Raw genomic sequence first — 14417 nt, 5'->3', positions numbered from 1 at the left:
TTACTCTGCTTGCAATGCTTTCAAGTTAACCATGGGATCAATAGGGATCCTTAATATATAAATTGCATTGAAATAAGATTTTCAATTTGCTTGAACTACAACAACAAAACAGACTGAACAATAAACTACAACAAAACAGACTGAACAATAAACTACAACAGAACAGACTGAACAATAAACAAGCCCGGTAATCAAAAAGAGAAATGATACTTTGCATTGTATGAGCAATATGGAGCCGTGCAGAAAACAATCTAGAAAACTAGGGTTACCAAAGGACTGCTTTATAGGATTAAAAAAATAAAGATAACGAACGCCTTACTGACATAGATTCAACCTGTGATGACACAGAAGAAAGGACCGAAATGACAAAATGAATGATGTTTTCTACGGGGCGATGACCAAGTGGAGGAAGTACTGTAACTTAACTTAAAACCTGGCAACTACAGATGCTGATTTATCAAAAATGTAGACTGCTTTTGAGACATCAGAAGATGAATGGGTTTGCCCAGGTAGAAAGTCAATGAATAGCCATCATATGTCTGGAGAAATAGAGCTCTGTATAGCTGTGCACAAATGCTGCTGGTAGAGGTGCCTGTGTAACGGGCGGTGCTGCGTGATGCATTGTGGTAATGAATCCTGACCCCTGCGCCAGAGATAAGGTTAAAAGCTCTAAAATGAATACCTTCTCACACTACCTATATAATGCACAGTTAGCCTGTTTTGACAATGTGATTTAAGTGAATGGCACTGGCATGGTTTCAATGCACGTTGATTGCACACTTATTTAAAGAGAAGTGGCTTTTGCCTTTCTTTACAGTGTTTAAATAGGATAAGAAAAACCCTATACCTCTCCACATTGCCTTCTTTTTAAAGATCTGCGTGATCAATATCCCTCTTAACAAGTGACCTTTGAAGAGTAAGTGCGACCATGCATGAGATGTGAACCTCTGTAGTGAAGCCTGTCTCGCACTGTGGCTTACAGTATGTGCTCAAGGGCCTATGCACTGTGCTCCTTCTTACATCAATAAAACAATCTTACCGGGGCTGCCTGCAGCCTTCTATTAACTATTTGACTTACAAGTGGAAGTATAGATACTTACCTGTACTAGGTATCCCAACCCTTCTTTCTTGCTAAATGATCCATTCTGTTAAATGTGTACAATTTAGTTTCCCATGCTTAACCATGTTTTTTTGTCCACGAGTTACCATATTTATTTTTTTAAATGATTATTTCAGTGATGAAACGATGTAAATATTAACTACAAACAAAAAGAATATGCAGTAACCTGCACACTGTTTTGATCATCAAATAAAAAAGATGAAGAAAAAAACCCTATGCTATTGCACATGGACTTGGAGAAGTGAGCTGACTGATAATATTGTGGTGAATTAGGTGTTATTTTCATGTATCGTATCTGTATATGAACAGTATTATACACTTTTTATATGTTAAGCATTTTATTACCTAAAGGCTTGTCTGACAGTTTATTGGAATCCCCTCCATTCCTTATGAATCTTACAATGTCAGCGTAGCTGTACTGGAACACTCTAAAATGTGTTAGAAATGAAATCTTCAACAGCACAATGATAAAAGAAGGGCTAAAGATAACAAAGGCCAGGAAAATGGATTTTAAGACCTTAGGGATAACACCTTGAGCAAACAGCAAGAATTAACCTAGAGGCCAACTAAATGAAACTACAGGAGATCCACAGTGTATTGATCTGGCAAAGAAGGCTGATATAACTCTAACTGGAATTAGAACAGCTAGGGATAATAGGAGAACAGACACAAGATATCTGCATGCCTGGATCTGTAGAAACATCCGAGCAGTTAGACCCAGTTTCCCACGAGAAAAGAGCGTTGATTTCTTTGAGGCTTCTGGGTCCACAGCTAATATTGCTTTCTGACCTCATTTTTGACAAGTGAAATTGAACGTTGTCAGGAAGGAACAGAAATATAAAGCTATTAAAACCTAATAGATAAGGTTTAACAATGTAAAATCGATTGTGAACGAATACCAAGAAAACATGTATTAAAAATTCTGTATGTTACAGTAGGTAGGAAGACAAAGAATGAGAACAGCAAGCCTTTAACCATTGATCGACCCTTACCATTCATTTACAAATCACAAAGGAACTGTTATAATGACCCAGTACAGAATGAGATAGATACCTGGGCTAACTGTCTTTCTGCACAATCAATAACAGGCTGAAAGCATTACACTTGGTGAATGTTTCATTTGAGTTTCATTGAAAGCAGTCTGTCTCTAAAATGCCTTGTCTACTTTTCAACAGAATAGCTTACACTTCACATTGTCTCTAATTACAGGGCAGTACCCATGTGGTTACATGGTATCTACATTGTAAATACACAACCTCATTTTTAAATACTACAATGCAATTACAAAATACTTTTTTGCAATTAAACTTGTAGTTGCATTGTAACTGCATAACCACCCTGGTCAGTACTGTGCTATTATGATGTAGTAATGTGTAATTAAGAGGCATGTAATATATCGTTACTCATACCAAATGTGAAGACCTGAGTTTTTTTTTCTTTTTTTTTTTTTGTTTTTGTTTTTCCCTGCCAAAATAAACTAACCAAACTATTTTCCCATTTTTTTTTTTTTTTTTTTTGTTTTGTTTTAGTATTTTTTTTGTTTTTTTTTTTTTTTTTTTGCTTTTTATTTTTTTTTTTTTGTTTTTTTATTCTGTTGCCTATAAAGGATCTTAATGATAAACCAAACGGACTGCCGTTCGCTACACGGCATCAACCAATCCCATTTCTGCTTTTCTGGTGATTACCTGCGGAGAATGTTAGAGCAAACCAGTGAAGTTGCATTATCCCATATAGAATGGCAACTCAAATATGAATCATCTAGTTTAGGAATCCCAGCAGGTGCTTAAACCTTTAGATCCTGCTGGTGTGAACCAGGATGTACACCTGCTGGCACCTGTGTGGTTTTCTGCATTGCATTGTGACATGCAACCACAGGCATTTTATAATCTAAATCAGAGGAAGTAAACTTGAACTCATGGCTAGTCTTTGTTTGAGCCGGTTACTTACTATTTAATTGATCCTCTAAAACGTTACCTTAGACTGCCATTTTTGCATAATCAGTCTTCTGTTTAGCATACAATACAGTGTCAGCACAGACCTCAATGTGCTGTGAACTCGCCTGAGGGTTTGAAGTGTGCTTGAGCCTCTTTTTAATGGAGCTGCTCACTCTTCCATTCCTTAGCACAGCTGGAGATGGAATGGAGAGAGCCTTCGTTAGTTTCCATAAAAAAGAAAAAAAAAAACTGGTCAAACTGTCGCCTCAAAGAACACAGAAATAAAACAAAAACAGCACGGTGTCAAAATAGAACTCATGCGATATATTAAAAAGCAGATGGAGGCTGGTGAGGAGGAAGGTGGCCTCTGGCACACTGTGGACATAATGGATTGAGGTAAGATATTAATCCTTTCCTTGCCAATCATTGGACGTATTGTTTATTGAAGGTCAAATAAGATACTAGCTATTTGACTGACGATTCGATCTGTTATGGAAGAGCCTAAAATATGCTTGATCTTTACGTGAATTGATCTAAGGTTAAAGAGCTGCCTGAACCATGCTTTACAACCATTAAAAATACATTTTAGGACTATGTGGTGTACCATAAACCCTTCTCCTATCAGGTCAGTTGTAAGACAAATAGATAACAATGTGTTGACTTTCTGAACCTCAAAATGGGCCTCAGACCCACCTACTCTATCTCCTTCAACAGTCTTACCATCTTCTGATGGCCCACTGTGAATCAGCAAGAAAAATGGGGGTTACCACAGTATATTTGCACTGTCATTTTGGAGTTTTCCCTGGCTAATACCCTCCTTATAAGGCTCACAAAGTAACAACCTTCTTAAAAACAGGTCCCTAGTATGCCTTTAGTATCACGACATACTGTAAATATAGGTTATACCATGTTCTGAGACCAATTAGAGAAAGGAATTATAATAGAAATTGATCACTGTTTTCATCAAGAAACTTTTTTCAAATTGACATAAAGATTAATCACTGACCAGGAAATAAAAAATAAAAAAAACAAAACGGGTGTAAAAATGTAAGCACTGTATACTGTAATTTAAAGAGGGATATATTTCATTTTTTCTCTGGTGTTTCATTAATATTGTACCTTTATCCCACCATAAAATGAAAGTATATTTACAAAGGCAAGAGTTCTTACAATGATGGATAACTGCAAATAGTAAATTGCTATGACCGGGGACATTAGAGATCCATAAAATCGGATAAAATCTGCAGAAGCCTGTAATTGCCTGGCCTCAAGCGCTACTGTACTCTGTAACCACATATACAATCCACCCGGCATGGCTTCTATTACCTTCCAAACAAAAGAAACTGTGAGTTTAATAGGTCTTCTTTCTTTTTTATATAAATATCTGTGTTATGTTTTTTAACTAACATACATGCAATATTGTAATATGAACATATTCTCAAATATGTAAGTTTAACATACATACCTGTATAAATCTAAACCCATGCCATCAGTGATGATTATTACACAATAGGAACAGTATGACAGTGAACGTTAAAACATGTAGCGTCTCTGTAGTAAGCCGACAGTATATCATGTATCTATTTTTGTGATTCGTTTAGTAATGGGCCCCACGTTTTAAAAAACATGTCCCAATCGTGTAAATTGCAACAGTGTCTTCAGATTTCAGTTTGCTGCTTTACTGTGCTGAGCAGAGACTGGCTAATGCAATTAGTTGGCAAAGAGGAAAACATGATCCTTTTTGTAACCCTAAAATGAACGATGATTTAAAAAAAACACTTCAGAAATTACTCCAACAAACTTGCCTTGAGGGAGATAATCAATCAAAAAACACATCTGTGTTGGTTCCCTCTTCTGTGACAACATAAAACCATGCTGTGTTTATTTTTTTTAATTTACTTCCAAGTGACACATCTAGTGTATTGCAATTTTGCAACATAGCTTTGAGACATCTTTCATAAATCTCCGCTTTTGATTCTTGGGTCAGCATCGTCAAGTGGCTACATTATCAGTGGTGAAAGATCTCAATGATTTGGTAGTTTATTACATCAGTCTTAGTGGGAAACAGCCAGTAGGACAGTTAGTAGAAATTAACGATTTCTCAGTTCAGGAATGTTTATTCATAACTGTTAGCTCTGAAACAAATGTCAAGCTGTGACTTCATCAGTAAAGAACTATGATCTGAAATGTACATTACCAGTCGCACACTCAGATTGTATCTTAAACAATGAGACCTCTGGTGCGCTGCATTGGAAGGCGCTGCTTCATTCAGATCGCAGGCACGTCTTGTTTGTAATTTACAAGGTGGATTTTGTTTTGTAACATTTCCAGGGCGTGTGACACGCTGAATCCAATTAGATGGAGCTAGGCCAGCCAGTAAATCCTTGGGACAAACAGTCACTTCAGATTAGCTTTCTGTCTGTTTATTACAAGCTCAGTCAAACCCAGGACCTGACAAGTCAGCTTCTAATTACTGCTTCCCTCAGCTTCTTAAAATGGCCATTGCTAGGTCGAAACCTGTAGGAAAATATTCTAACCAATATATTATATATACATCAGCCCCCAACAATTCTTACTAGATTTTTTTTTTTTTTTTGCTTTAAAACAAAATGGTAATGGCAAGCTTTAGTAGTTTGTTGTTTACAACAAAATAGACATATTCAATGTGTTTGTAATTAATAAAAAATAATAATAATAACAAAAAGCTTTTTGATTGTTTCCTGAGGTCAATTGTATCATCAGTTTGCTACAGTATGGATGGGAGGTAAAAAATCTTTCACAATTCAGTTGTGTTGCTGCCAAACATGATGTTGAAGAATCTAAATGTATTTTGCCATGATGTGAAACCCACTTCAGGGCTTGAATCAGAGCACAGATTTACCTTCTTTAATGAAGTGGCCCTGCTTTAAATTCTTAAGTGAGCTCAGGTTCCCTTTGATGTGGGACCATGGCCCTTGTTTGGCTGTATTCCCATCTAATTATTAGAGGTGTGGAATGTATTATACAGTATCATAAAACTGAGAAACATTTAAAAGGCTGCACCTCTCAATTAGACAGCGAAAAGAAGCATGTAGGGGCCTGTACCTATTAAACGAAATGATCATTTAAAGATCATTGATATGTTTTTTTTTTTTTTCACTAAACATTTTAATCTCCCAAACCCTTACACGCCCCATGCATCTCCCCCCAAAAAAACATTTTTGTCAAGGAACTGAAACTATAACTTCAATATAGCAGATTCGTGTTTTGCATATCCTGTTGGTGCAATTAACCATAATGTGCAATTATTATCAACAACAGACAGCTGCATTTTCATAAGCAAAGCTCCCCAGTTGAATGCAGTTATTATTATGTAATTTTGACTGAGGAAAGCAACGAAGTTGAATATGTACAACAGAAGTTTTGTTGACAGGGTGCAATGATAAGCCATCAAAAAAAAAAAAAAAAAAAAAAAAAAAAAAGCCTGTCTCAGTTGTCTGGATGACTAGACTTCCTCAGCTCCGTTCATTATTGCTACTGCAAGACTGCCCTGTGAAAAACTAGTATTTGTATTGCATGAGCATCATTATTTTTATTTCTATTCTTGAGTAATCCTGCCTTCAGTGAAATGCCTGCTTCCAAGATTTATTTCTGGCAGGTGTGTTTTATAATCAAAGTCCTTGCATGCCAGTGAATGCTGGGCAATGGCAATTCCAGCCTTGCATTTTTTTTTTTTTTTTTTTTTTCACAATATTTTGACTCGTTATTTTCCACAATTGGCTGTTTAAGCTGACATTTCAAATCCGCTCAATGCCTTGATAAAACAGTAAGTTTGTAGAAGTCAACTCAACTCATATGCCATGCCTGGTGGTGGAAAGCTTAGGCTTAATCAGAAAACAACGAAGAGGAAGTGGTTTACATGTGCTGACAGGGAAAGATAAAACAAGATTTTTTTTTAAGATCAAAAATTGGAGGTGGAGCCACGAGGACTACACTGTGAACTGTACTGAAACTAAGAAGGGGAAGCGTGCCCTTGCAATTATTTCTCTGCCTTATTTCGGAAACTGTGTTAGTTTAATAACTGCACATTGACTGTACAGTTTAGTGAACAGCGGGCAAACCGGGGAGGTTTGTCTGGGACTGTATGCCGCTTGCAGCATCGTTATTAATGTGAAATCCAAATAGGTTTGAGGGATCATAAAACCCATTAAAGAAAGCAGACCAGAGTCCAAACCTGTGAAAAAATACACCGCGAAGGGAAACACTCAGCTGCATCTCGTCATTTGCGTATTTATTTTATATATTTATATTTATACTTAAAAAGGATATTCAGGTTTTGGAATTGCAGAACTGGATATGCCTACAGCAACTGCTTCTGTGTTTAATATTTCAAGGACAATGTTGGCACCCGAAGATGGCAATCGTGCCCACATTCACACAGGTAAGACAAGACTGGATGGAAATTCTTCAAGTTCCAGCTAATCGTGCTCAATTTAAATGTTTTTTGGACGCCATTAATGAAAAGAATAATATTTGCTTTATCATCTGACGTGCAAAGACTCAAATAATAATTACGATGGACTGTGTGCTTTAACCAACTCGGCAGCATTATACAATAACATTACACTACTTGGCAATTTTTTTTGAGACACTGACTATATTTATGTTTTAATTGATTTATTCTCTGAGAATGAATACGTTCTTTAAAAGTTTCACTGAATCTCTACAGGGCAGTAGTACAGTATACACTAACCCCGCCTAATATACTATAGAGTCGCATGTGTCGATTGAACAACCAGTACTGCTTATCTTACATATGTTACATGAGTATCGTTGTCAGTTACTGTATATGTGTTCTATATATAAACGTTTGGTTGTCCTTTTTTATTACATTTTTTTAAACCATTCATTAGTATTCTTGATTCAATAAATGTCGGTCCATTGGAGTTTACAACATTACTTCAGCTGCTGTCTGGGTTGGTCAATAATCAAGTTCGGTTTTAAACTAAAATAGAATAGCTTGGTGTGTGTTTACTACATTCTTCCATTCTTTACTCTCCTCTGCACTGTAATTGGTTAGAAAACGGACCTTGGTGATCGTCCAGTTAGTTTACACCGTGAAAGGATTGTTAGCTGTAGGGTCAGAATCTTCCTCTCTCCTTCAGAACCTGTTTAGCTTTGTATGGAATATATCGATATATCTATATCTATAGATGTATATAACCAATAATTTTGGTCATAAAAATATCCCTTTTAATTGTTTCAGCAACACAGGCAGATCATATCTTAAATATTTTAAATGTGATGTTTTCCTCTAGTGGAAAATGCCCTCCAATGTTCAAGTGTGAAGGTTAGTCTCATTATAGCCTCAAATTAATGTTGCTATTGTGAAGCATTGTGCTTGTCATGACCTGACCCGCTGGAAAATGGTGGCCTCTAGTGGTAATTTCTGGGTAATTTGAGCAAAATATAATCTAAATATTTATGCTAACAACTGCAGTATTAAAATAATAAGACAAACAAACAAACAAATAAACAAAAAAAAAACAACCTATTACTGTTTTGGCTGATTTTGGCTAGTGCCTTCATTACCATGAATCCGTAATTGATTCTTTTTGCAGTTATGGATAATTGAGCTTTAATCTTTGCCATGTACACAAGGCCTGCAGAAAGCACTTCTCTTGATAGTTTAAACATTATTAACTGGTTAAACAAGTGTTTTTCTCTTTCATTTTACTGCTGTCAAACAGTGAGAAGGGCACAGAGCTCAACCAACCAATAACCCCAAATCTAACTTGAGTGCTTAGCCTCCACTGTGTCAAACAGTGTGCAGGTTTTGGATATGTTCCATTCCTACTTTCTGGCAGTCAGTCCTTGAACATTTTACAGCATGTCACCCCATTCAGTAATTCACACAGAATATGGATTGCTCAGAATAAACTGAGCGAGAAAGGACAACTTTCACTGATATGGGACAATACAATAGGGCTCTACTTTACATTAACTCTTTCCAGTCCTGACTTGTTTTTGTCAAGGTGAAGAATATACTCCTTTATTGAGGGTACATGAAAACAGATTTTTTTTTTTTTTTTTACACATATTTCCAACTTTGAGGTCCCCCAGGATGGAGAGTGTTAGGCAGCATGATCAGATTGCTTGAGCGAAAGCTGTATTTCTCTCCTTGTTCCAGGACAGTGCAGTCCAGTGACTTCCCCTTCGCTGGGCAGCCTGCAGATAACAGAGGGCAACGGCACCAGCATTGGCACAGTCATCTCCTTCCAGTGTTCCTCCAGGCACAGGCTGCTGGGAGACGGGTTTATTTCTTGTGTCTGGAAAAGCAACAGCACGCAGTGGACAGGGAGCACGCCAACCTGCAAACGTAAGGACAAAGAAGCACTATCGACCCCTTTTCTATCCTACTGGTATTCTCAGCTGTCCCATTGTGCTATAGTACAGTATAGTATAGTAGGCTCTATATTTATTCTCTATTTGTTAATACGCTATGCTTAAAAATGTCAAACCAGCCAAAACCGTGGTGAGGTTTATAGCATCTGCTCTGTTACCACTTTCCTGTTATCTCAACCCACAACTGGCAATTCACTACCTCTATAGAAAAACTGAAACCAAAAACATATACTGTGCAAAAGGGTTAGAAGATTCCAGCCCGTTCCTAGAGATGTAACCTACACACTTCTCTCTGGACCTGTTTAGTATGTATTTCACTGAGTGCGTGGGCTCATACAGTACGTGCGAGCGCAGGGGCTGAGCAGTATTTGCATGCTGATTGTCTGTGGGCGTTCAAAGCTTGTGGTGCTGTTCTTCACCAGCCGAAGTTACAAAAGTAAGTACAAAAACAGGATTATTTTTAACTGAATAACAGCAGCCCCTCCCCAGCCTGTCTACACTAAGCTAAGGTAACCCTGTCAATATCCAATATAATATACACTATAGTACTGTTCTAAAGAGTTGACCATAGATTTTTTTTTGTAAAACATGTTTTATTATATCAAAAAATGTATTGTATTAACAGTATCACATGAAAAAAAATGAATCTCAAGCAAATTCCACAGTTTAGTAAATTACAGAAATGCAAATATCCATTATACAAATATTTCCTACTGTACATCAGTACATTAAACCACTCACATATAAATAATCCTCAGAGTAATAGATTGGTACAGAGAACAGCATACATTTGATCCAATTCTATGTGTGTGAGTTGACAATATACAAAACAAGAGTATGCCCCACTATCACTGTTATTCATAACAGTTCATAACAATGTGATCAACATCATTTCTTATAAATTAACATGGGATGAATATGGATAACTAAATCCACACAAATTAACAGGGCTGAATTCAAAATGAATCACTTCAGAACTCAGAGGAAGTGTAGAAGATAGGTATTGCTACTGTGGTATTCAGTCGGAATTCATTATGAAATGGCACCCATTATTTTGAAGTGTGGCCTGTATGTTTCCCAGCGTTTATATTCCTACATTCACACACTAGGTGTTTTTTTGCTAAGAGGAAACTAATCTTTGTTGGCCTGTGGGTTCTTGCTCTGTATTAGCCAGTTTAAAGCCAATCTGCACTTCAGGAGGAAACCTCGTTCAACATTATTGGCTGATAAGCATTCCGGACCATATAAACCAACAGTTTGGGCTGCATGATTGATTGCTTGTCACATCAAAGACAGTGCTCGCTTAATTACTAAATAATGAATCGGTCGATGAGCAATTTAATTTCTTCCCTTGACTTTCATCCCTTGGGAATTTCCAGGGCTCAAAACATTAATTAAGGGCGAAAAGATTACTGGAACTGAAATGCAAGTATTCAAATTGCACTATTTAAAAAGCGTATCAGAAATCAGTAGGAATGTATCACAGATAGATTTGTCACATGTTACTTTTGCTTTAGTGGCAATGCTTTAGCTTGCATGGCATAAACAAGTACTTGACTGATACACTACCCATGTATTAAAGTTCAGTTACATGTCTATGAATAGTTATTGGATATTTAATAGACCTGCATTAGGCTGCAGTTGAAATGTTGTGCTGATATTCTTTATGTATGTGTGATGTGTGCCTGTGTTGGTGGCTTCCTGTTTCAACACATATTTAAGACTAGAACTATGTAAAGCATTGGTTAACAAGCTGCAGAATAATAGCGATATCTTACTGAACAATTCCTCAATGCATGATTTCGAATAAGTTCAACACTTAGTCATATCACCCAAAATAAAGGGTAACTGTTAAGGTAAAAAGAGGAAACGTGCACACCACTTCCTGACTGTTTCTGTGGGAGCCAAACTGCAAAAACAATGCACCTGTGCAATCAGTCAGCTTTAGGTGAAACAGCTAACTGAAATCAAGGACAGTGCTTCTGAGTCATCTGCCTGTATTTTATTAAAAATAATTTTTTCCTTCCAGTTTATAAGGAACTTGTTACCTAGCCCATGTAGGAAATAATAGTTTGGTAGGCGTTTCCTGTAAAAATGTTATCAGTTTGACAAAAAGCTCATTTGGAAATGAAAGGTGTTGTCCCGTTGTTATTCCTGAGTCCACTGTGTATAACCCCTCGCTGCTGCAAGCTGCATGCCTGTTTGGCTGCCAGGTTGTGGGTTATAGCTGGGATTGTCACCTTACAGTTAACAGCCTTTTGAGAATGTAAACCAAGTGGGCGGTCAACCATGCCAGTTTTCTAATAAAGTAGTTAGAGTGCACAGAACGGCTAGCTACTGCACGCAATTTAACTGCGATTTTTGTTATTATTTCAGCTATTTTGATATTTGAGGATTTTGGATTCAAAGTGGCGGTGATTGCTTCCATTGTCAGCTGTGCTATAATTCTGCTGATGTCTTTGGCATTTCTAACCTGCTGTTTCATCAAATGCATTAAGAAGGGGGAGAGAAAGAGGACTGAAAGGTATACTATCCCTACGATTATTATTTTTCTACTGTTGATATTATAGGAGTCTGAAGAGGGGGGGAAGGGGGCTAATCTAACTTAACAGCATTTAATTATTTTTTGAATGGGTTTGTATTTCTGGCAATCAAAATGTCTTAAGCTATTATTCTTTGGTACTAAAAATGTGCATCTTTAAATAGTGGAAAGGAGAGAAATGTCACAGTATGGAAACATTTGCTTTGCAAAAGGGATCCAAACTGAATTATCAAATGAATTAAACCATCCATCTCTCCATTGTTTTTCAGGGAGGTGCAGCCGTGGTATCAGACAGACTGTGACGAGCTGCAGGATATGAGGGCCACTTACTATGGGCATAAAGGACGAAACAACAACAACAACAACAACAGCAATAGGACAGGAGACCAGAGGAACACAGGGTTCGACAACCAGGGCTACTGCAGGTGAGCTGTAAGCCCCTAGCAATGAACAGAGGCTTTCTACCTCAAGCTTCATGATACACAGCTCTATAACAATATGTCTTGTTATATGTAAATTGTATAGAAGGTACGTGAAAAGACAGGCATGAAACAAGGTGTTTCCATACGTTTTAACAGTGCTTTTATGAATCTTTAGCATTTCTTTACCATGTTCAAAACATTAGTCTAATTTTAAAACTCAGCGTTGGATAAAAGATTCATACAGGCATGCGAGCTGCTTAAAGCCTGGAGTCATTCCTGGTTAAAAATAATAACCGCTTTACGAGCAGGCTGTTAAGGCAACATCACTTTAACATTGTTTTAAAGATAGTTTTTTATGCCTCTGTGAGTGGTTTATAATGGTGATTACAAGTCTGGAAGCATTACCCTCTGTACTCTGTTATCCGCAGGTGCCACGAGCACTCCAAGAACATCTCCATCCCAGCATGCTGCAGTGACGGCCTGTCCGTCATTTTTAAGCCGCAGAAGAAAAAAATCCCGAGCAAGTACAGGTTATCGGAATGCAGTGTTTCTGCTGTCAGTGGGCCTCACATGGCCGAAGTCTATGAGCACAGCAGAGAGCCACAGGGAGGGCTGCACGAGCACCTCTTCCATGGCCTTTCTATATAAGACGGGACACAAATCGGACCTCCATGTGCCTTAATGACAATTGCGTTTGTTTTTGTTTTTTGTTTTTGTTTTTTTTGCTGGATTTTGCCTAAATGAATCCTAGATTTACTAAGAAGAGATGTTTGCACTTCTACTCTGCAGAGACTGCCGTTAGCCAACAGGATAGACTATTTTTTAAACATTTGAAAGTTTCTTATGGGAACACAATCGATCAGTGCACAGCCAATAACTTTTTTTCAAGAGATTGTGAACCAGATTGTCAAATGATGGAAACGACTGCTTCTCGGTTATAGGTGGAGCATAAATATCTTCGTGTACTGTTGTTGGAATGAAGTTGAAAAAAAATACGTCTTTAAAAAGCAGCCATATTGAGGCACTGAATTAAAACTGGTTGTTTTTCTTAACACTTGCTCAAACCTATTCCCTTGAAAACTGCTACTAAAAGACCACTAAAAGAGCTATGAGTGGAGCTGACTTGTAAAGTAATTAGTATGGGCTTCTACCTGTTTTTACAAAACTGCAGTCAAGATAAAAAGTATCCAACAAAGCCTTTCTGGGCTCTTTGGACTGGTTTACACTGGGAAAGTGGAAATGTTTTCAGCTGTTGATTGTTTGTAATATTTACATCAATAAATTTGCGATGCTCGTCCACATGTTTTGTCTATGGCAAACGCCCACGCTACATGGCTTAAACAGGGTCTGTCTATGGAAAAAGCAGTAGATAGTCCAAATGACATTTTGTCAAGTAGTACAATTTAAATGAAAGCACTTGGTGATTCATTGATGATAATTTTAATACCGCTTACTCAGGAAGCTTAATTTTGTGGACATACATCTCTTATGTATAAGTGCCCCTTATTTGCACTCCTTGTGTTACAGAACAATGGAGACGGAGTGAGTCAATATGTGTGGTTCACAATGTAAGAGTTGTATTCAGGGCTCTGTATTAAAACCAGATATCAAGATACACACCAACTCCATCTGTGCTGAGCAGTGCCATTTTAAGTTTAAAATTGATCCTGGCAACTAAAAACTCAGGATAGGCTGATTACTCTATAAATGAAAAACGCAGCAAAAAACAGAGAATGGGTTGTACTATTATTGTATAAAATGCATTGCTGAATTTTGGACGTGTCTTTCTGCCGCCTTCTTAACAAATGTCTTTTTGTTCCAGCCAGACTTTTCTCTGGCACAGAGATCTCCTTGTTCTTTCTGATTTGCCAGTTGGGCTGTGTTTGCCTCTGTCAGTGTTAAACAATGCCTACAGAAGATGTGCACAATGTTTTTTCTTTTCTTTTCTAAATCCAATCTTGCAAAGACAGATTGCATGGAAGTGTACGGTACTTTTTTTGAGAAGTGCGGTACTC

General features: G+C 37.4%; 1 protein-coding gene across 1 annotated transcript; it reads left to right on the top strand.

Annotated features, from left to right (window-relative positions):
* Positions 1-7060: 7060 nt before the first annotated feature.
* On the top strand, positions 7061-14115 carry LOC121328518 (sushi domain-containing protein 3-like). Its single transcript, XM_041273212.1, has 5 exons — positions 7061-7474; positions 9224-9412; positions 11815-11962; positions 12250-12405; positions 12831-14115. Exons 1-5 carry the CDS (start codon positions 7390-7392, stop codon positions 13048-13050), a joined length of 798 nt encoding a protein of 265 aa, XP_041129146.1. The 5' UTR covers positions 7061-7389; the 3' UTR covers positions 13051-14115.
* The last annotated feature ends 302 nt before the right edge of the window (positions 14116-14417 follow it).

This window comes from Polyodon spathula, chromosome 16 (assembly GCF_017654505.1).
Source record: "Polyodon spathula isolate WHYD16114869_AA chromosome 16, ASM1765450v1, whole genome shotgun sequence".
Lineage (NCBI taxonomy): Eukaryota > Metazoa > Chordata > Actinopteri > Acipenseriformes > Polyodontidae > Polyodon > Polyodon spathula.
This window is presented reverse-complemented; position numbering and strand designations above follow the sequence as displayed.